The 23955-nt window shown below is 39.8% G+C and overlaps 1 protein-coding gene across 1 annotated transcript in view; it reads right to left on the bottom strand.

The window, feature by feature from the left end:
- Positions 1 to 23955, bottom strand: part of CPVL (carboxypeptidase vitellogenic like) — a 144820-nt gene that overhangs the window by 71903 nt on the left and 48962 nt on the right. Inside the window, exons 8-11 of the mRNA XM_089669881.1 lie at positions 13704 to 13826; positions 13284 to 13415; positions 10592 to 10690; positions 6663 to 6836 (exon numbers count right to left, since the gene is read on the bottom strand). Of these exons, the coding sequence (XP_089526007.1) occupies positions 6663 to 6836; positions 10592 to 10690; positions 13284 to 13415; positions 13704 to 13826 (528 nt within the window). The remainder of the gene's footprint in view (positions 1 to 6662; positions 6837 to 10591; positions 10691 to 13283; positions 13416 to 13703; positions 13827 to 23955) is intronic.

The raw sequence follows: 23955 nt of genomic DNA, 5'->3' as shown, positions 1-23955 counted from the left end.
ATGCAATGCAGGTAGATCATGGTTGGTGGGAGGGGCCATCAGGGTGCTGTACATGTATTTCAAAAAAACAATGTGCCCTGCCTTAGTACTCTTCTCAAGAGCGCTAAAGCCCTGATGCAAGCAGTGGGCTGGCTCTTGGGAGGTGTTATGCAAATATCAAAATTCTTTGATGGGCAGGTGTCAGTCTGGAGGAGTGAATTTGATGCAGACCACTCTTGGTAATGATCACATGTGTTTCTAAATCTTCATGACTGAAAGAACTGAAACTCAATGACTGACAGTGATGGACCAAGGACAGTAGGAAAGGGCTAAATCGGGGGTCAGCAACCAGTAGATCGCGGCCAGGTGACTGGAAGATCACGGTCTGGGCTCGCTGACCCACTATCCCAGAGCATCAAGTGTGCAATTCAGAGGGACTAACTGTAAAGTTGGAGCTGTAGTAGGCAGCAAGAGCCACATAACCCGATGCCTCCTCTGTAGTGCTGCTTTCTGTCCAATGCTGAGTGATACCAACTGCACTCCACCTCTTATCCCAGCTAGTGGTCTCCAGAGTGGTGCCAGCAGGTCAGCAGGAAGCAATATACTGGGCATAATAGCAGGGCTGCTTTCACACTGAGGCATTGCGGGTTACCCACACCTCGGGTACAGTCCAGTGTACCTGCAACTTTCCTACAGGTTTTCTGCACTTAACCATTGACGTGTTGGTGTTTTCAGAAAGAAAACCACACCTGCAGGATATAATAGAAATCTATGGCAAAGCAGCTAAGCCAGGAAAAGTGCATATGCATGATGCTGAACCCAAGGTGAAGGTAAAGCACATCACAATGTGAAAGCAGCCTTCTAGGGGGCTCAGGACAGTAAGGGCTCATTTACATTTGCAGTTTAGGGGCTGGTAAAACCCATAGTTAAAGATATGTTTTTCACCCCAACCACAACTGTGCAAAGACTAAAGTTCAGCTTTAACTCCCCAACAACTACCAAAAAACAAAATTAGCCTTGGGTTGACTGAGCCCAAAATTATATATATACTATTAAATTATTGTCCCTTTATCGAGCCCACAGTGTGGTACACAAAACACACACCAAAGGGAACCAAAAAAGTGCATGTGAACACACACACACCCCCCCCCCCCCCTCTTGAAGAGGACAGATCCCTCCCTGACCCCAGGGGCGCAACACTCCTGAAGAGGGTAAGGCACGTTCAGGTCCTCTTAGCCAAAAGGCTCAGCAGACCCCGCATTGTACGATCAACCGAAGTCAACCAATGAGTACTGGGTGGGAAGCTCTCCAGAACAGAAACCCACAAACGAAGGGGAGGAAGGAACCTGGTGGCCGCACATCCTGCCCCTAGACTTCAGGGTAGGCCCAGAGACCCACACCCTACAATCCTTAATGAAAAAGATACAAAAAAGTGAAAGTGACAGACACGTGGATAAAAATAAATAACTAATGTGCAAGACAATGACTAAGCCCTGTGGCCAGGTAACAAACTGGCCAAAAGGCCTAGCCCATGAGCTGTTATGCAGGAAAAACATGTGGTGTTGCTACCAAGTGCCCTTTCTCACTTGGACAGATTAACCTTTTCCATTTGTCCTGGTGACCAATTTTCACCAAGCCAAAGTGCCAAAAGTCCAAAATATCACAGTTGCCACAAAGAGGAGGGAAATATTCCAATAGGGAGTCACCAGTTACAATGACAACTTTTTAATATGGGAATTCTCAATTTGTAGAGACACAGACTTCCTTCCTCTACTCAAAAGAAAGAAAAAAAAAATTTAATAAAAAAGGGGCCATAATCTCTACAACTTCTCAGCCAATGTTTTTGGGACTGTCAGGTCTGTTAGGCTTGAGAGTTTTTACCAAATCCTTTGCTTTGCGAATCCAGGCAGGGGCGCACACTGCAGAACTGTAGATCTGAAGACAAGTTATTTGCTAGGTGGCTTACAACCTTGGGGGCAACATGCAAGGGTCTACATCTACATTGTACAAATCTAACTGCACTTACTACAAAAAGCACTGCTAATAATTATTGCAAACATACAACTTTGGCCCTCACAGCCCAGCTTGCTTTTAATTAGAATAATCATGTTTACCTTCAATAGCAGACAAGGTTGTGAGTTCATTAAAATACATTACTTGTTGGTTTTTGGAACCAAAGTCAATTGTTATGCACTGATAATTATCAGCACCATGTCATGGTAATTGGCCTTACTAGCACAGGCAGGGGTTTTCTTGAGACAGCTGGACATTAATCTAATTACAATTTCCTACAGGATAGTAATTTTCTGGGGAAAGTCACAGCTATAAATCACTTATGGATCAGATAGCCCCAATAAAAGGGAAATTGCTGCCTTTATATGTTTGCCTTCTACAATTGGTTTAAAAGAGGAAAAACACAGACTTCTGTTGAAGCTAAAATTAAAAGAACACATGTTCTGACATAAAAAAAAGCAAAGGTTTGAAAGAGATCAAATTTTGTGAGCAATAATTCAGGACTTGAAAATAACTTTATTTAGGATTTCCTGTTATAGCCCATTCCTTGCAGCTGACAATTCTGGAGCTATGTACCTACAGTATCTCACAGAAGTGAGTACACCCCTCACATTTTTGTAAATATATTATATCTTTGCATGTGACAACACTGAAGAAATGACACTTTGCTACAATGTAAAGTAGTGAGTGCACAGCTTGTATAACAGTGTAAATTTGCTGTCCCCTCAAAATAACTCAACGCACAGCCATTAATGTCTAAACCGCTGGCAGCAAAAGTGAGTACACCCCTAAGTGAAAATGTCCATATTGGGCCCAAAGTGTCAATATTTTGTGTGGCCACCATTAATTTTCCAGCACTGCCTTAACCCTCTTGGGCATGTCGTTCACCAGAGCTTCACAGGTTGCCATTGGAATCCTCTTCCACTCCTCCATGAGGACATCATGGAGCTGGTGGATGTTAGAGACCTTGCGCTCCTGCACCTTCCGTTTGAGGATGCACCACAGATGCTCAATAGGGTTTAGGTCTGGAGACATGCATGGCCGGTCCATCACCTTTACCCTCAGCTTCTTCAGCAAGGCAGAGGTTGTCTTGGAGGTGTGTGTTTGGGGTCATTATGTTGGAATACTGCCCTGCGGCCCAGTCTCCGAAGGGAGGGGATCATGCTCTGCTTCAGTATGTCACAGTACATGTTGGCATTCATGGTTCCCTCAATGAACTGTAGCTCCCCAGTGCCGGCAGCACTCATGCAGCCCCTGACCATGACACTCCCACCACCATACTTGACTGTAGGCAAGACATACTTGTCTTTGTACTCCTCACCTGGTTGCCGCCACACACGCTTGACACCATCTGAACCAAATACATTTATCTTGGTCTCATCAGACCACAGGACATGGTTCCAGTAATCCATGTCCTTAGTCTGCTTGTCTTCAGCAAACTGTTTGCAGGCTCTCTTGTGCATCATCTTTAGAAGAGGCTTCCTTCTGGTACAACAGCGATGCAGACCAATTTGATGCAGTGTGCGGCGTATGGTCTGAACACTGACAGACTGACCACCCACCCCTTCAACCGCTGCAGCAATGCTGGCAGCACTCATACGTCTATTTCCCAAGGATAACCTCTGGATAGGACGCTGAGCATGTGCACTCAACTTCTTTGGTTGACCATGGCGAGGCCTGTTCTGAGGGCAACATGTCCTGTTAAATCGCTGTATGGTCTTGACCACCGTGCTGCAGCTCAGTTTCAGGGTCTTAGCAATCTTCTTATAGCCTAGGCCATCTTTATGTAGAGCAACAATTCTTTTTTTCAGATCCTCAGAGAGCTCTTTGCCATGAGGTGCCATGTTGAACTTCCAGTGACCAGTATGAGACAGTGAGAGCTATAACACCAAATTTAACACACCTGCTCCCCATTCACACCTGAGACCACTAACAGTAACTAATTAGTAACACTAATGAGTCACATGACACCGGGGAGGGAAAATGGCTAATGGGCCCAATTTGGACATTTTCACCCAGGGGTGTACTCACTTTTGTTGCCAGCGGTTTAGACATTAATGGCTGTGTGTTGAGTTATTTCGAGGGACAGCAAATTTACACTGTTATACAAGCTGTATACTCACTACTTTACAATGTAGCAAAGTGTAATTTCTTCAGTGTTGTCACATGAAAAAATATAACAAAATATTTACAAAAAATGTGAGGGGTGTACTCACTTCTGTGAGATACTGCATGTACTTAACTTAGACTATTTATTGAAAAGCAGCGGACAGTATAGTGGTCAAAGAACTCTAGCCAGTGATTTTGAAAGCATAAATAATCCCTCTCCCAGAATCAAAATCCCTACAGGAACCAGAGCATCTTCTCATCTTTGTGTTGAGTTACAATGCCACTAGCTCCTTAATAGGTTTTTCATACAAATCAGGACATTCAGGACCTTGGGAGGTGACGATTTCCTCACTGGAGTTCCAAAGAGCTCAGATAAGCTGGCCTGCTAAGAGCAATGGATGCTCACTTTTCAAGGCAAGGTTAAATATTTAAAGCAGAATTTGAGATGAAGAGCACCTTAAGATTGCAAACCTTGGTTACCAACCTACATGTCGTCATTGATTATCCACAATGATATTTTTGAGCCAACCATTAACAATGAGAGGACATCCGATGTGATGTCTTGCAAAGGAACCCTTAAATAAATATATCTCAACACAATGTATTTAAATCCAGTAGTTAATCTAAACTAGTAAGCTGACCCGCGGAATCTTTTTTACCACTGTATCTACCTAAATGGTAGAGGGATCTGGGTAGGGAATTCTTGGCAGAACAAGACATTATGTACTTTGCTCATTACTCCTCCATTGCAAGTAAATACCAGGAGTTCGGGTGTAAAATGCTCACCCACCAGTATAGGGTTCCGACCCTGTTGGGTAAGCTCTACCCAGAAGCGACAAATATTTGCTGGTGCTGCAAAGAGTAGGGCACTATCCTCCATGTTTTCTGGTCTTGTAGCAAGCTGACCAGCTTTTGGTCTCAAGTCAGAGAGACTGACAAACATTGGATGGATTTCGACCTAGGGGGAAGACCAAGTCAGGTACTTACTGAGACACTCTGAACGCTCTAGGAAACACTAAAAATTCTCTCCACCTGCTGAATGTTGCCTGCGCCTGCATACTGTTACTCTGGAAACAGGATACCTTCCCAACGCTCTCCATGTGATTTACTAAAATTGCCAAAATGTACTCAATGAAAAGCATTACAGCTTCGCTTTGAGGCCAGGAGGCAAATCTTAGCTATAAATGGTTCTATTGAACTCTTTACCTGCTCAAGGGAATATGCATCAATTGGGCACTCAGAAGAGTGAGATTTCACTCTCTCTCCCTTCTCAAACCCCTCTCCCCCCTTCCCTCACTTTTTTCCCCCCTTCTTTTTCTCATCCCTCTCCTTGCGGTTTTCTTTTTCTATCTTTTGCCAATTTGATCTTCACTGTTAGACGCTATGTTGAAAATGTGTCTTATGGGTTATCATTGTCGTAAAAAACCAGATGGGATGCATTCTCTCTTTAGCTTGCTATTTAGGTTCTGACCCTGATGGGCAATTCTACACTTCGAAAATTTGTCTATTTTGTCATATTGCCTTTGAAATGGCTTATGTTGAATTCTGTATACGTTCTTCTGTCATTCCTATCTGTATGTAATATTGTTAAATAAAGTGTTAACAAAAATCCAGAACTTTTACAATATGAACCACAGTACAGAGCCCTTTGTAGTCCCTGACAACAGTCCTAAAAGCTTACAATCTTAAATTCCTAAAACAGACATGCACAGTATAGGTTCACTGGGAGGAAGCCAACTGAATTACCTGTATTTGATACACCCAGAAGTCATCCAAACCCAGAGTAAATGTAAATTTCATGAAGATACTATACTTGGTGAGAATCAATGCATGTTAACCTCTCAGCCTCCCTACTTCTATCATTCCTTCAGACTTCTTGTGCCTGAATACCCAGACCAGCTTATAAGCATCTTACAAAATAAGGGTCTTAGCATTTATGATGATCAGTAATATTATCTGTACTGTAAACCACCTCACATGTTCTTCAAATAAAAACTGTGTGTAGAAACTATAGATTTCAAGGAATACAACGTGGGGGTCAAAAATGGACCATACCCAAACAGGTTATGGTGAGGTGGACTAGAGGCAATTAAACAGTGTGAAGCTGAATACAGCCTTCTGACACAAGCGATCTGCATGTATTACTTTTGTTACACATGCAACACATACAGTATAAGGTCAACATTAGTAATGCTGTATTGCAAACATTTGACTCTGGAAAAATATATTGCTTGTGCAGAACTAAATATAGCAATATTTCTTAACACCTGGTCAACCAAAAGGTCCCAACAGCTTCATGTAGTCTGTTATTATCATTAGTAGTGGCCAGTTCATAGGTTTTTATATACCAGGTCAAGTTTTCAAGGTCTAAGCCTACAATAATTAAATCAGGGAACCCCTAATTTGTGCAGAAGCCTTTCCTGCTGTTGTACATGTGGAGATGTTAAGCATTTCCTTTCATCTTATTTTAAAGACCATTAAGCATGCATGACTTCAAGCACCACTGGTCATGCCTTGATTGTTACTTTGAGTAATGAGATTTGAAGCTGTAGGACACTTACCCTGTAATTATCCATTAGCACAGCCAACCATGGTTTTATGGTCTTCATCACATCTGAAAGCAAATGTTTTTCAACTTCAGACCCATCATGAAAGGTCAGGTTACCCACATGGATAGACTTCCTCACTTCTGAGAGTGCCAAGAATAAGCCAAAGTACTCCTGGTCTGCTGGCTCCTGCAAATCAATAGGTGACAAAATTAGAAGTCATAATGATGTCAAACATATACCAAGGTGTACATTTTAACACAGAAGTGCAAGGGATATAGAACTTGGCTTGCTTGTAACTTTTCCATCCTATACAACTGAAGTGTCATCTAATATGGAAGCAATGAGCAGATTCTAAGGCTTCCCAAAGACAGTGACAGTGGCATAGCATGACCCTACAGTCATAGTAGCAAATATTCCACACCTATCTTATAAACTGGCAAGATCGGCTATGCTGCCCTAGTAGGTTTATGTATATGCAAAGGGTGGGGAGAGCACAGGCTGCCAGCAGGAGTGAACAATATCAGGACTGGCTATTTAATATGCCGAATGAATGTCTTCTCTGCTACGAATTGTTCTGCATCGGCCTGACACAGTTGGTTTCATCAAACAGTCACAGTTTCTGCTTTATTTTAAGAAATCTACATCTGAGATTCATTGTATGCCTGTGTTGGATTTAAAGTGGTTGTAAACCCTTACATATACCCAGTGAAGTGACTGGCTTCAGGTATACAGAGCACAAATCCTCCTACATAAGCTGTACCTGTATCTGCAGTCTTCTCTACATCCATTCAAAGTGCAGAACATAAAAAGCTTGCCTGAGCTTTCAGAAAGAAAGGAGCTGAAATAACACACTGCGGAGCTCAGCGAGGAGAGCTCTGAGAGCTGACTGGAGGGAAGAGACACACCCCTTTCCACACAGCTCAAAGGAACAGAGCTGAGGCTGTCAATCACAGGTCGTGTGCTGAAGGTCCCTACCCGGTCACCTTTTTTATATTTATGTCAGGAAAACCTGTCTGAAGTAACGGATAGCAGAGGAATGCAGCAACAGACAAACACTCAGTGCTCTGGACTGAGCAAAGTACACACAGAGGGGATATGTGTTGTTCATCTTTCATGTACAATATTTACAGCCACTTTAAATCCTCCAAGCAGATATTAAATCTGCCCAGGTTCCTTAAGGGATCTCTCCCTGAGTTAGTTTTTTTTTTACACTGTAAAGAATGAAATCAGAGGAGCTAAACTCCATGGCATCGAGTTGCAGCCCTGAAAACTCATGGAGGTTTGTTTTTGTTTTGTTTTTTTAACCACTTCCAGACTGGACACTTTTACCCCCTTCCTGACCAGGGCAATTTTCAGCGCTACACACTTTGAATGACAATTGCGCGGTCATGCCACACTGTACCCAAATGAATTTTTTACCATTTTTTTGAGACAGATAAAGCTTTATTTTGGTGGTATTTATTCACTGCTGGGATTTTTATTTTTTTTGCTATGTAAATGATAAAGTCCAAAAATTTTGAAAAAAAAAGTGTTTTTTTTTAATTTTGCAAATAAATAATATTTCATCATAAACCTTGGCCAAAATTTATACCGTTATCTTTTTAGTAAAAAAAAAAAATCCAAATTAGTTTATAACCAAAAATAATAAATTTTTAAATATATTTTTTTTTACATTATTTTATTTTTTTATATTATTTTTTTTTTTCTACACACTGTCACCCTAGCAGTACAGTGTCCCCATGGTGACACTGTACTACTTGTGGAGAGTGATGAAGATTTTTTTTTTTTTTTTTTACACGGATTGCTTTTACACCCATATAGGATGTAAAAGCAATCATTTCAAGCAATCAGTGCTCACATGATCAGGACCTCGTACAGAGGTCCCGTCTGACGATCGGTGTTTCACTGTGTCCGGAGGACACAGCAGGCACCGGATTGCGGTGCTGCGCGCTCCCAGGGAGCGCGCACAAGCAGGGTGCGGGGAGGCAGTTTATAAACGGCCACCCGACCCTGCACTGCCACCGTCCGGCCCTTTATATACAACGGACGGACAGGAGCTGGTTAAAACAGAAGTTCCAAAAATGTATCTTAGCATTATACAGGATTTATATAGCACTAGCAGTTTGCACAGCACTTCACACATTTTTTCCACACAGTGCTACAGGATGCTTTTTTAAACCATCTGAAAGGCACAATATTTCAGGGCAGCATTTTTTCCTGTGTGATACTATGCTTATAGGAAGGTTGGATTCTTAGGGAAAAAAGGGGAGGCAATTAAGGGTAACTAACGTTATGCTTCAATAGTAAATTGTTTACACCAGCATATAAAGCCACATACACAACAACATTAATGTGGTTCGCCCAGCAAAATCTTTCAGAAGTAGAGAAAATAAAGACCTCTTAACTACAGAGCCCATTAAAACATGATAGGGTCATTAGGCTTACAACCTTAGAACATAAAGCATAAAGATTAAAGCCATCCACTTGTTCACAGCTCAGCCAGAATCTTGCAAATGGTGTCCATTTCATCTATATCCCTTGAAATATGACAATGTATGCAACACAAAGTAGGAGTACAAGACTTGGGATAATCATAAGCAAGGACTAAACATAGGTGCCTTTACTTTGTTAAATTGAAAAGGCAGGCAACATTAATTGTGGTATTCAGTAAAAAGCGTTTGATGAATTTTAAAGTTGAACTGTACCCGAACTTTGTTTAGATGGAGTGGGGAAGGGTTAGAAGATCATTCAGGTGATTATTGCTCTGTGTCCCTATAGTGGAGATTTGCTCTGAGTTCCTGTTCCAGAGAAAAAACAGGAAGAGAGAAGAAATCCAACTTCTCAGAGTTCTTCTAACAGAAATCATTCAGAAATTTCTCCTCTCCAGTTTCATTGACTGCAAAATTCATCTTCACTTGGCGGTGAATCTCCTAAATGAGGAAAGAGGCCTGACAGAGTTTTAACCGGTTTCTACTTCACTACTTTAAAAAAAAAAAAAAAAAAAAAAAAAAAAGATGTTTTTGAAAAGAGTTCTATTTTAGGTGCAGTAATTCACCACCACCAATCCCAATTAAATCTGATGAACTCTGATTGGCTGCTGTGGTTTACTGCAGTATTCTTAGCTAAATAAACGAAGACTAAATTTTATTACAGCTAAACATTAGAGACCTGCATCTAACTGCATAAAATACCGTTCTTGCTGAATGTTTACTCTGCATTGCAAAAAATGCTGCAAGAGAAGACTTCAGGGCAGGGAGTTACTAGAGGTTATTTCCTGACATGAACGCCTCCATATAGATGTTATCGGGCAAATTGTCCAACAGTCAAGCTATTTTAAAGGCCTCTAGACCTCAGAATGTCCAGCATATAGAAAGATTTCATCAGATTTACCAAAGGCAAACAGACTGTGCACTTTGCAAGTGCAGTTGCTCCAGAGCTTTGTAAATGAGATGAAGCTTCACTTGCAAAGAACACCCAATCACATGCAAGGGGAAAAAAAACCCCACACAGAACAACAGAATAATGGAAGTCAGCAGAGTTTCCCCTCATTTACAGCAGTGCCATTTATTCAGAGCTCCCTGAGAAAAAATGGACTACTACTACCATCATCCACCGCAGGATACGGCTTGTAGTTCTGAATGAACTCCCGAGGGCGCTAGCGAGCACCCTTGTAGCTCATTCACAAGTCCTGCAGCTTTTAACTGACAGCCCATATGGAGGTACAGGCTGAAAGCTGCTGGGCTTGTCTGCAGAAGCCTGACACTGTACCCCCTGGTCCACTGATCAGAGGTGCAATGCTTTCCAGGTTCCTGCAGGAAAAAAATAATAAATGCACATCTATTTTCTGCAAAAAATTGTGCATTTATTATTTTTCTAAAAAGGTGAATTCATCCTTTAAGTCATGTGGACATATCATCGAACAATTTAAAAAAACGTTTTACCTTGCATTGGAGAAAATTGAAGTAATTGCTACAACCAGTCACATTTTGGTAGAATGAAGGGTAAGAGGTTCTGTCACCATTCAGCAATGAATCAAAAACCTAAAAGAGAAAAAAAAAACCCACCATGCATAAAATTATATACTTTATATACTTGGAATACTTCCAGGCATCCACATACTTGGCCTATAAAGCCGAACTCCAGCTAAACATTGTTATTTCTTATTTTAGGCTAAAATGTAGACCCCGTCATTGGGACATGAAGTGAGGAGAATCTGCCTTACAAGAACAAACAAAACAAAAAACAACATTTCCGTTTATTCGGAATGTAAAAAAAATGGCAATAGCAGATATGAAATTTAGCAAATATATGAATATTAAAAACATTTATATGCTGGTTGTAAAGAATATTTTTATGTTTTTAATTGCTAGCTTTCTTCAGTTACATTAAACCCTCTCTCAAACATTTTCTTTTATAGCTAAACATCAGGAAAATAAAAAAACACAAATAATTAAAAAAAAAAAAAAAAAAAAAACCACACCACCTTTGCAGTTTGGCCAAACTGCAAGGATTAAAAGGATAAGTTCACCTTTTGGAACAGATTACGTTACATGTTCCAACCAATTTTAGTATGGACCGTGTAACATGTTCCCAATGCTGCAGCCGCTGCCCCCCTCCCTTCCCTGTGACAGAACTATGGACAGAAGTTCCCTGTACTAACTGTCACTCTTTAAAAATCAGTCACAGTGTTCTGTGAATGAATGAATGAGCTACAAGTCCCGACAGCCACTAAGGCTGTTGGCTTGTAGTTCTCAATGAACTACCATGGCTCTATGGAGAGCTGTGGGCAAGCAGATATACTGACAGGTCAAAAGGTGAACTTATCCTTTAAATGCTTGTTTTTGCCTAGTGTACCACTAAAAGGCAGTTTTACTTACCTTATTCTTCACTCCCTCAGGCTCCTCTCCATACGTCCAGTCCCCAAAAACAACTTCCCTTTGTCCTGCATTGTAAGTCAGGATGCTGAGGAGCCAACCACAATGCAGAGCAACCACCGGATTGTATGTAAACCCCCCCACCCCCCATGACGTACAGACTTGGCAGCGAAAGGGTTTGTTTTTTTGTTTTTTGTTTTTAAAGGTGAACTTATTCTTTAATAGGAGCCTGGAAAGCATAGTACCAGCAATCAGCAGATCACTGGTGTCATGCAGGACTCCTGCAGACCTGTCCGTGTAAGCTGTCTGCCAGTAAATTGTATGGGCAGGCAGTTTCACACTGACAGGAAGGATCAAAGAACTACAAGCAGACATCCGCAAAGGATGTCGATACTTGTAGTGGATTCATTCACAGAACTCTGAATGAATGAAGTGGCTGTGTAGGCAGAGCCCACAATGGCAGCACTTTTTTTTTTTTTTTTTTTTTTTAAAAAGGGACAGCTGGTACAGGGAACCTCTCCGCTATGTAACACAGAGGGCTCGGATCACCAAGCAGCTGCAGGAGCGGGAACACAGGTTGAACATGTAACGTGTTCCTGAAGGTGAACTTATCCTTTTTAAATCGGACCTTCAAGAGACTTGTGAGGTGTGCAAAGTCCAATCCTCTGTGCTTTACTAGATCTCTTCCTCTAGCAGCCTCCTCCTAGTGGCCCCTAACCTCAGTACAACTCACATTACATAAGATAAACAGCAAGTGTTTCTAGACCAGACAGATGTAAAAAAACAAAAAAAAACAAAAAACAAAATGTATTTACTCACCAACAAGAAAACAGTTTAGGAATAGTGAACTATGTAAACATGTTAGTAAAAACAAACGCATAGTGATCTAATGCCATAACAAGCGTGAAAAGAATTTAGAACATAGGATTGTATACAGAAAAAAAAAAAAAAAAGAAGAACAGTGCAAAAGGGCAACACTGATGGGTAAAGTGCAGTAACCTATAACATACAATTACATTCCAGCTTACTGAAAGCTGAACTCCAGCCTTCAGTATTGCACAGTTGTACAGGCTTCTCTTCTGTACTGGAATTGCTTACTGTGATTTAATTGCACACTGAGCATCTCACAGTGTGCACTAAAAGCTGCAGCAAGACAGTTAAAGTATGCCTTTTTCTGGCTGGAGGACATCCATCATCACCTAGCACTTTTCTCCTCAGCCTTGCTGTCTCTGGCACGCGCCACTGTCATTTATTGGATTTCAGTTCTTTTAATCATGGAAGCTCAGAATCACTTTGAGGGTATTGCCTAGGGCAGTCTGCATGCAAATGTTGCCCGCCTAGGAGCTCCCACTCCTCCAGACTGACATCCACCCATCAAGGCATCTTAATATTTGTTCGACTCCACCCGAGATTTACCCCACTGCTTGTATCAAAGATGAGGGCTACTCAGAAGAGCACTGAGACCGAAAGCTATGCACAGCGCCCGATTGGTCCCTCCCAACCAACCACAAAGAAGCAAGGAGACCCAGTGATGTTGTGACTCAGTCTAAAATAAGTTATGTAATGAAAAAACAGAAAGATTTAATTTTACCATGTTGAATGTGGGATGGGGAGTGGGGCAGGTTAAGAAAAAAAAGATTTTTTTTCCAGCTTGAAGTCAGATTACAGATAAATGCTACCTAGATACAGTTGGTTACCACACTTTTTACAATGCCTCAATAGATAGGATTGTCTGTAGTAAGAGAACATAAAGACATACGTCAAACGCGTCAATCCACTTCTGCTGTTTGATGTAGCTTATTGCCAGATCGCATTGCCTCCGGACAAAATCCTTCTGGTTTTCATCCACCATGCCAGTTTGGTACAGGAAGTCAGCATAACCACCCAACATCTGTGTGACATACACATAATAATGATTAGCATAACCTATTTCCCTGGCCTGATTTAAGTGTGGTTTGTGTTTAATCCTAATCAGTTAAGGCAATCAGAAAATGTTAAATCCTTTCTAGCCTGAACTTGATACAGAAACATACTTACCATCTGAAGCATTTGTTAACAACACACTACAAAGTCTTATGGGAACGTGCATGCTTTATCAAAACATTGTGCAAGGGGAGAAAGGAATTCCACCTCCATTTGTAGATCAAACGAAAAGGAAAATTGAATTAAAATGCCCTACCCCTTCAGGATCACAGAGTCCGTCTCCGATGGCAATCCCCTTGAAGTTGATTTTAACCTTAGCGGTTGGATTGTGAATATGGATGTAATAGCCGATTGCAGGAACATATTTCCCAGCATAGGACTGAAGGAAAAACAAACAGCATTCTTGGTTACACACTACATTTAGAAGCATGAAAGAGTATTTATAAAATCAGAAACCTGTTTCTAGTTAGATTACAAAGAAAGCTGGCCTAATAAAGACAAATTTAAAGTGTATGTAAACCCCAAACAATGAGCTTCTCCTATTAGCTCTGTTAAATATACTAAAGGAAAAGGTTTTTTTGTTTAATAAGTGCAAAAAATACATGTTGATCCTGCCAGAAATCTTGTGATCCGATAACTGTTCCCTCTGCCTGTGCTGTATCATTTAGCATGGTTTACAGGACACCTCCACAACTGATTATAGAGAACAGGAGAGGGAGAAGTGTGTGTTCTGTAGTCCTGTCCTAGGAAGACAAGGCTACTCCTCCATAAATATAGTACTGCGAGTGAGCTTGGTCACCCTAGAATTGGAAACATGCTACTGGCAGGATCCTTGGGTTAAAATAAAGGGCCAAAGGCTAAAAGAAGAAAACTAATACAGGCACCACATCTAAGCACTGAAATATAAATTATTTCTGTACTTGGGTCTAGATACACTTAAAAAGGTATGCACATTGGTGATAAGAAGCAATAACGTATCCATGTCAGTTAAAAAAAAAATTAAATGTTTATTAAAAAAAAAAAAAAAAAAAAAAAAAAAAAAAAAAAAAAGAAGGAGTTGCAACTACTTTCATTAGTTTTTTAAACCATCCTCAAAGGCTAAAGTTTTCATCTCTCTTCATCCATCTGATTTCGGCTAGTCAGTTGAGAGTAAGGGTTTTTTTTTGCCTGGCCCCTGCAAATCACCTATAAGGACCAAAAGAGGGAAATCTCTGCATAATCACCAAAACATACCATACAGTCAAAGCTTGCACAGGAACAAATCGGTGTCTGACCGTGCTCAAAATCTCAAGTGTTAAATCTAAAACAATAAAAAAGTGTTAAGATAATACCATATGACGACACGTCGAAACATGTTAGGCAGAGGCGAGCTCTGAGTGAAATTCCCTGCACTGAGTCTGCTTTGACCCGCAGCCTGTGTTCACGGATAAAGCCGGCAGCTTTACTTGCATATGCGCATACTTCCTTACTGTCAGGCATGACATATGGTATGTGAGTGTACCTATCATGACTTTTAATAATAAATAATAGATTGTTTTACACTATGAAGTCTTCCGTTCTGTTTTTTGACATGTTGGCAAATGGTCTGGAACTGTGAGAACCTTGCAAGCCAGTTAATATAGAGAGTGGATCAAATAAGTCATTGTTGGCTGTTTAAAATTGCATAGTGCTCCAACAGGATTGGAAGTGGATTGCATTGTGTAGGATATGAGGAACACATTTTTACTTTGTATTTTAAGTTGTGTTGAAAGAGGTGCTTTGACATTACACCTTTAAAAAAAAAAAAAAAAGGAAGTGATTTTACACACACACACACACACACACACACACACACACACACACACACACACACACACACACACACACACACACACACACACACACACACACACACACACACACACACACACACCTTTTGAAAGGTAAGATAATTAATATCTCACTGAACACAAGAACAATTTCCCAAATTGACAAAACAGAGTTTTATAGATCATTTGCTTAGCTCATTATATAAAAAGTTAAACAATATAAATTCGATTACAAATAATCTAAAATTATAGTAAATAAAAAAAATACAAAACAAAAAAAACAAAAAACTTTTGATTACTTCAGTTTACGCAGATTAGTTGATGCAAAAATGAATATACCCCACAACAAAAACTAATACTTCTAGTATTTTGTATGACCTCCATGATTTGTAAGGACAGCACCAAGTCTTCTAGGCATGGAATGAACAAGTTGGCAACATGTTGCAACATCTATCTTTTCCATTCTTCAAGGACGACCTCTGTTAGAGCCTGGATGTAGGATGCAGAGTGATGCTCAACTTGTCTCTTCAGAATTCCCCATAGGTGTTCGATTAGGTTCAGATTAGGAAACATACTTGGCCACTGAATCACTGTTTTTTTTGAAATGCAACAGTGGCCTTCGATGTGTGTTTTGGATCATTGTCATGTTGGAAAAGTGCACGACGACCAAGGGCAAGGAGTGATGGTAGCACCTTCTCTTTAAATATAGAACAGTACACCTGTGAATTCATGATACCATCAATGAACTGCAGCTCCCCAAAACCAGCAGCAGTCATGCAGCCCTACAGAAGGACACTGCCAGCACTATGTTTCACCATAAGCACCATGGATTTTTCTTTGTACTCCTCACCATTGCGACGCCATACAGTTTTTAAGCCATCCATTCCAAAAACATTTATCTTGGTCTCATCACTCCAGAGTACAGAGTCCCAGTGGTCTTTTTCTGCATGGGCCCTGGCAAATTCTAGGTGGGCTTTTCTGTGCATGGGCTTTAGGAGAGACTTCGTTTGTGAACCCATGCATGCCATCCTCTGCAATGTACGCCATGGGAAACAATCACCCAAGTTTGGATACTTCTTTAGCTAACTGCAGTGAACTTGCATGGCAATTTTCTTCAACTCTTCTCATCATAAGACGCTTCTGTCGAGGTGTTAACTTCCATGGACAGCCTAGATGTCTCTGTGAGATGGTTGCAGTTCCATCTTTGTTAAATATCTGTATTATTTTTGCTACAGTATTCTTACTGATAAGTAAAGCTTTGCTGATCTTCTTGTAGCCTTCACCTTTCTTTTGTAATGAAATTATTTTCTTTGTCAGGCCTTGTGACATTTCTCTTCCATGTGGTGCCATTCCTCACAGCATGAAATGGGAACGGGTTTCTTTGTTAAATAAAGCCCTTTTATAATCAACTGTCTGCTGGACACCTATTTAATGAATAATTAGACTCACCTGTAGTTAAATTCATGTTAAATTAGGTGCAAGGCTAAATTTTAGACAACAAATTCTAAGACTTTCATTGGCGTGTATTGATTTTTGCAACATGGTCTTGAATGAATTTGTTAGGAAAAATACTGTGTGTGCAATGTGCAAATCTTATTTGCAATCAATGGCCTGCATTTGTGGGAGTAGGGAGTATTTTGTAGTATAGAGTCCCATAGAAATGTTGATTCTGAAAGAAAAGTAAAGATTCTCTAACAGTCCTGCTGGTGGTGTGTATATTATATATACACATACATACACACATATATACACAAACACACACTGTACATACACACATTTTTTTGGTTATTTGCGCTGGATGGTGGACATTAAGGATTTTGTTTATTTGGATTTAATATTATTATTATTATAGACACATTGTTCATGAACGGAGTTGCACAATATTTTGAAAAGTGAGTATTTTGTTGATACATTTTATATGGTATTATGTTAACACTTTCTTGTCTTAGATTAGATTTAGTTTAACACTTGAGATTTTGAGTGCGGTCATTCACATTTGTGTCTTTGCACACTCCACAGTGAGTTTAGTGACTGCAGCTGCATAATTATTAATGATATCTTTGGCGCGGAGCTTTTCACATTTATAAAGCTTGCACAGGGCTAAGGAATCTTCCAATGCCCCATAAAGTCCTGGTGATGGAACTTGTAGGCACCAAGCACTACATTGTAAGAGAAGGGGAGAAAGTCACATGCTCACCCATACCCAGAAATACCAGGCAAATTACCTTCTCTCATTTCAATGTATGAAACTGTAATAGCATAGGAAAGAATTGCAAAGGAACAGGAGGATTTCAATAGTTTACATCAGTGTGAAAACTGTCAACAATTTCAGTATTAACAAGCACAAAAATAAAAGGGTAGCCTGATAGAGGATTTTGCTTGCAATTTGGCAAATGCACTGATTCTGTGTTGGTTAAGGAGTCTCATCATCATTTTAAACACAATGCAACAGACTTGTCTCAAGAGAATGAAAAATGTCAGCATTTTTCAGCAGCCTCTCCCTCCAATCTGGTCAATCGGTCTGCTCCTTTTTCTGATAATAACTCCTATAACCCTCCCTCTAGGTAAATTGGAATCCTGTCCAGATCTGTGAGCCACTAACTCAAAGCAGCAGCACCTACCTAGAGTCACAAAATGTTTTATAGCTTTCAATTTTCTGATGCTCAGTTTAAACATAAAGTCTGTGATTTTCAGTCATTCAGGACCAAATGGTCAACACATTTACAGCATTATATTTAGGGTTAATGCACACTGCTCCTAGGAGGAGTTTAGAGTTCTGTCTGTAGAAGCAACTAAACAACCGAATGTGCATGGACACATAAAATAATATTAGAGGCATATTTTAAGCTCAGCATTTAGAGGCAGGGAAAAAAAAAACCCCTACTGTTTTGCATTTTTGAGAGCGGTTTTCTAGCAGAAAATACACACACACACACACACACACACACACACACACACACACACACACACACACACACACACACACACACACGAGAACACCCCTTTTGAAAGGTAAGATAATTAATATCTCACTGAACACAAGAACAATTTCCCAAATTGACAAAACAGAGTTTTATAGATCATTTGCTTAGCTCATTATATAAAAAGTTAAACAATATAAATTCGATTACAAATAATCTAAAATTATAGTAAATAAAAAAAATACAAAACAAAAAAAACAAAAAACTTTTGATTACTTCAGTTTACGCAGATTAGTTGATGCAAAAATGAATATACCCCACAACAAAAACTAATACTTCTAGTATTTTGTATGACCTCCATGATTTGTAAGGACAGCACCAAGTCTTCTAGGCATGGAATGAACAAGTTGGCAACATGTTGCAACATCTATCTTTTCCATTCTTCAAGGACGACCTCTGTTAGAGCCTGGATGTAGGATGCAGAGTGATGCTCAACTTGTCTCTTCAGAATTCCCCATAGGTGTTCGATTAGGTTCAGATTAGGAAACATACTTGGCCACTGAATCACTGTTTTTTTTTGAAATGCAACAGTGGCCTTCGATGTGTGTTTTGGATCATTGTCATGTTGGAAAAGTGCACGACGACCAAGGGCAAGGAGTGATGGTAGCACCTTCTCTTTAAATATAGAACAGTACACCTGTGAATTCATGATACCATCAATGAACTGCAGCTCCCCAAAACCAGCAGCAGTCATGCAGCCCTACAGAAGGACACTGCCACCACTATGTTTCACCATAAGCACCATGGATTTTTTGCATTTTTGAGAGCGGTTTTCTAGCAGAAAATACACACACACACACACACACACACACACACACACAAAAATGCTCAAATTTAGCATTTTTTTCTGTCAAGAACAAAGCCAGTGTGCATGGACCCTTAAAAACACAAGGGGCATTTATATATAGTTGGTGAATTTGCGGTTTTAGGAACAAATGTATTTTTGTACACACATTGCATAGTAAATTCGCTGTTATAAGGATAGTATCTGGATGAGTTTCAAAAAGTTCTTCTTGGCACCTTTAAGTTCTGCAACTGTTCTGAGAATTAATATCATCCCTGATAAACTTCTCACAGTTGCGGTATAAAACAGAAAACAGTTGATATTTGGCCACAAAACTAAAATTGTTGGTTTGGGCACAAAACAGACCTAAAGATTAATCCCAAAATATAAAATTGTTTAAAAAGAACAAAAACAAAAAAAAAAAATTGGCTGTTGTAAGGTGCACATTGCTCAAAAGAAAAGGCTTATTCCCAGATATAAGCAGTCACTTGATCACTGGTTATTAAAGTACATAGCCAGTATACTCACACAGACACTTTGACCATAGGGAAGAAAAACAGTCATCAAGATGTCATACAAACTTATTTAAAATGACCATTGAACAGACAATGTGGCTCGACTTGGTTTATTCAAGCTGTAGTGTAAGGTGTCACTGTGTTACTAAGGCCTTTAGTGTCATGGTTTCAAAGCAAACCAATAAATATAAATACGTAAAACCCTACTTTCACACACTTTGATGCAATATATATCACAAACCATTGTAAAAAGGACATGGCAGGCCCACTTCAATGGCAGAGTTTACTACACTACAAACAGACCATTTTTATGAAAATCACTTGCGGACATTGAACAATGCAGATCGCCTCCAGCTGTGAATGTTATGGAGCCTTTTTTCCAGCGCAATAAAGCATTGAGTCAGGATAGAGGATCGCTCTAAGGAGGAATGCAGGCAGCATTAAATGCCTTTACACATAAATGTTACCATGCAGTTTATGGCTTCTAGATATGTCAACTCAGCAACCTGCGAAAAGACTTTTCTAACATTTACTTAAGCCAAGAACTGTCAAGGAAACCTTCACTAACGCACTGTTAAAATGAAACAACTTCGCACTAGTGTGGCAAATTACTGTCAGTTAAGAATGGCCTGCCCTGTTTACTATGATAGCACTCTTATCTACCATGCTTGAAATAAATTCTCTCTGTACCCAGAAACAAAAATGTAATATATTGCAGCTTACTAGTCCTTAGATGTGGTGGCTGCATTAGTTTTGTTTTCAGGCTAAAAACAATTTTCAGCAGGTACAGAAAATATCTGTTGGTCTTGCCAGAAATACAGTGTCCCTGTCACTTCCTGTAAGCTGAAAACACAGCAAAAATAATATTACCTTGTGCAAACTACTAACTATTGCAACTACCTTGTAATGGAGATGAACAAATGCAGACATGCAAGTCCAGGCTATGCAACAACCACAGCCTCCTCCACCACCGATTCAGTGGATGAGTGAGTGTAGCCATCAAAGGACAGGAATGAGGAGGGGGGCCGGGCTGAGAAGCAGCTCTGTGTGTGAATGGACAGGCCAAGAAGCAGCTCCAGAGTGAGCCTGCTTGCCTGCCCCCATAGCAAGCTGCTTGTTCTGGAGCACTTGACAGGAGGGAGGTGCCAGGGAGAGCCAGCAGGAGACCCGAGAAGAGGAGGATAGGGGATGCTCTGTGCAAAACCACTGCACAGAGCAGGCAAATATGACATCTTAGTTAAAAAAAACAAACAAAACAAAAAAACTTCCTTTAATATCACTTTAGGAGCTGCGTTTCCTCCAACAAGTTAAATGGCCTTCAATCTGACACACTATGTGTGTCCACATGACTATATTGGGTAAATTAAACCATAAGCTCTTGGGAGGCAACTGGTCCAATGTTATCTGAAAATAACTTTGCTATATAATCAACTTTTTCAACTTTTTTGAAAAAAAAAAACCTCAAAATTAAATCATTAGAATATGTTGTGACAATGTAAGGCCCTGCCATTGTGTAAATGGAAATAACACAAGGTTCGCACGTATGCAGAGGGGCTCTGGAATAGCGACTTAGAGTGGAGAAAACTTGGTTTTCTCCAGGTTTTTGTATTCCCAGATTAGGTTCTGTAGTTTGGAGACCTCGAAGAGTTTTTGGTGGGAAGAAGTCTGCAACCCAGACCAGTAGGCTGTGAGTGCAGGTGCGCACAGCCCTTATAATGAAGGACATTCCCATAGCTCAGAGTCCTTGTTAGGAGAGAGGTGTGCTCCACTCAAGAGACAGTATTCCATTCTGGAGAAAAGGTATACTGTGTCCATAGAACAGCAAAGTCTGGAGGACTGAGAGAACAGAGACAACTAGGCAAGTCCAGGGGGACTGAGGGAATCTGGAGGTCTCAGTGGAATGAGAGAGCCCAGGGTGTCAGGAGATCCCCTATCAAGATACCTGGAAGTAGGCTCATGCCACAAGGTGCTGCAACTGGAAAGTCTGAGATAGCCGAGAGAGTTGGGAAAGCTGAATGAACACAGAGGTACTATGTAAGATGGTCTGACTGACCAGCCAAAAGCGAAGGTTAAGGCCCAAGCAGTAGAGATGCTGAAGATTTTTTTTTTCTTCTTTTTAAATCAAAGTAGGCTGGCAAGCCCTGAACACTAAAAACACAACATTGCTAAAAAGGTAAATGGGGACCTCAAGTCTTGTATGAATAATAAAGACAGTCATTGATGGTAGAACTCTTCCAATATCAAGGGAAAAAGCTCGTCCATGGAAAACTTAGCAAGAGCACCAGCCAGCCAATTGCATTATCCTAAAAATTATTATTGAAAAAATAAATACTCTATGTACTCATGGAATCTAGATGAAGGTACAGCCCTCGAAACGTATAAGCCTCGACCCCCTGTGAATGTGCATCATTCAAGCATTTGTACAGAATTGTTTCTATGTGCCTGAAGCTGCTTTCTTTTGCACATTGGAGTATTTTTCCTTTCTGGCAAACCCTGAAACAGTTTAAAACTTGGCTGGACTCATTAGAATTGTTTTTACCACCGAGCAAATTACCCCAAATATAACAATCTGCATTGTGATTCCTGGGGACCAATGATATAATCATTGACAGGCAAATTTGCCATCACTCTGGGAAATATATCTTCCATCATATGGCAGGTTAACATGAAAGCTGAATATCCCACATACAGTAGGACCAAAACAGAATGCATCTCGCTGCTTTGTTTTCAGCGTTTATCAAGTGCTCATCAGTTCTGTTGGCACTTTCCTAAAAGGAGTTTATGTGACACATTTATAGTGTGCACAGAAGGAACACAGCTGAGGCATATGAGCTTAAGAGCTGGGAAAAAACTGGTAAGCCACTCCACATGATATGTCCCTCTAACTTTTCACCACAAGAAAAAGATTGTAAAGGAAATATATTTTATAAAAAAAAAAAAAAACACCAGTTAAAAAAGCAATGAAAACAGTCTGCACTGGAGCTGGATGCCAAGCATAGTGTTTCATAATGGCTCTCCAATGTCCTTCCCAGTGGACTCTGTACAGAACTCACATTTCTAAAAGCTGAGTCAGTCCTCCATCTCTTCCACAAACTTTATTCCACTCGCTTTAATTTATTTATTTTAATTAGAACATGTAGTTTGCTGCACATCAGAAACATATTAGCTGGCAAACAATAGCTAACAAGTATGGCAAGTAAGCAGAAATGAAGGACGTTTTGGATCATTTGATAGAAAACCAGAAATAGGAAGGAATCCAGACAAAAAAAAAAAAAAACTGCACTGAAAGAGTTGCTGAAATTCCCAGTGGGGAATAAAGAGTAAATGTGAAATGGGTTGCTTTCAACCTGAACAGACTGTTAGTTTATAGACTTGTACTGGAAGGATCCAACATGATGCTTATACCTGAACCTAAACATTTACATAAAAAATAAATAATCATACTATTCCAAGAGTTTAAACAACTTACAAAACACTTCTAGCTCAGCTTTTCTGATTAATAAAATGTCAGTTTTCCAAAAATACCTACGAAAAAGTTTTTAGAACCGCATAAATTTTCCACACTCCTGCAAACAAGAAGATAACAGTATCCACAAGAAGCAATATACTAAACATACGGCACAATTCACTAAAGGATATCACATGCTATATTTGGGTCATGTACCCAAATATTGCGATAATGGAAAGGTTAATTTACTACAGTTTTATGCAGCATATACTGCAAAAAAAAAAAAAAAAAAAGAAGAAGAAGGTCGATAACTACCTGTCTAAAAGTCAATTCACAAGACAGTAAAAAAAAAGTACACAAAAATATCTGTTAAATCAAGTCATGGTCTAGCCATGTCTAACAAATAGTAGCTGGTTGTTAGGGAGCTGGCACGCACCGGCATCCTTAACCACTTGACCAGCACTGTGCTACTTTAACTGGCGACTGCACAGTCATGCAACGCCATACCCATATTACATTTATATGCTTGTTCTCACACAAATAGAGCTTTCTTTTGGTGGTATTTGATCACCACTGGATTTTTATTTATTATATTAAAAAAAAAAAAAAAAAAAACACAAATGTTCTACTTTCTGTTATAAAACACATTTGATAAAAGCAAACCTCTTCATAAATTTAGGGCAAAATGTATTCTGCTACATGTCTTTGGTAGAAAAACAAAATCCCAATAAGTGCATAGTAATTGGTATGTGTACAAGTTAGAGTGATTACAAATGATGATAGAGATTTTATATATTTATATATATATATAAAATATATATATATATATTTTTTTTTTTTTATATTTTTTATTACATACACACACACACACACACACACACACACACAGTTGTGTTCAAAATAATAGCAGTGTGTTGAAAAAAGTGAATAAAGCTCAAAATCCTTCTAATAGCTTTTATTTCCATACACACA

Source organism: Staurois parvus, unplaced genomic scaffold, assembly GCF_062004578.1.
Source record: "Staurois parvus isolate SC_StPar_1 unplaced genomic scaffold, SC_StPar_1.0 ptg000082l, whole genome shotgun sequence".
NCBI classification, from domain to species: domain Eukaryota; kingdom Metazoa; phylum Chordata; class Amphibia; order Anura; family Ranidae; genus Staurois; species Staurois parvus.
The sequence above is the reverse complement of the archived record's forward strand: the minus strand, read 5'-3'. Positions and strand labels throughout refer to the sequence as shown.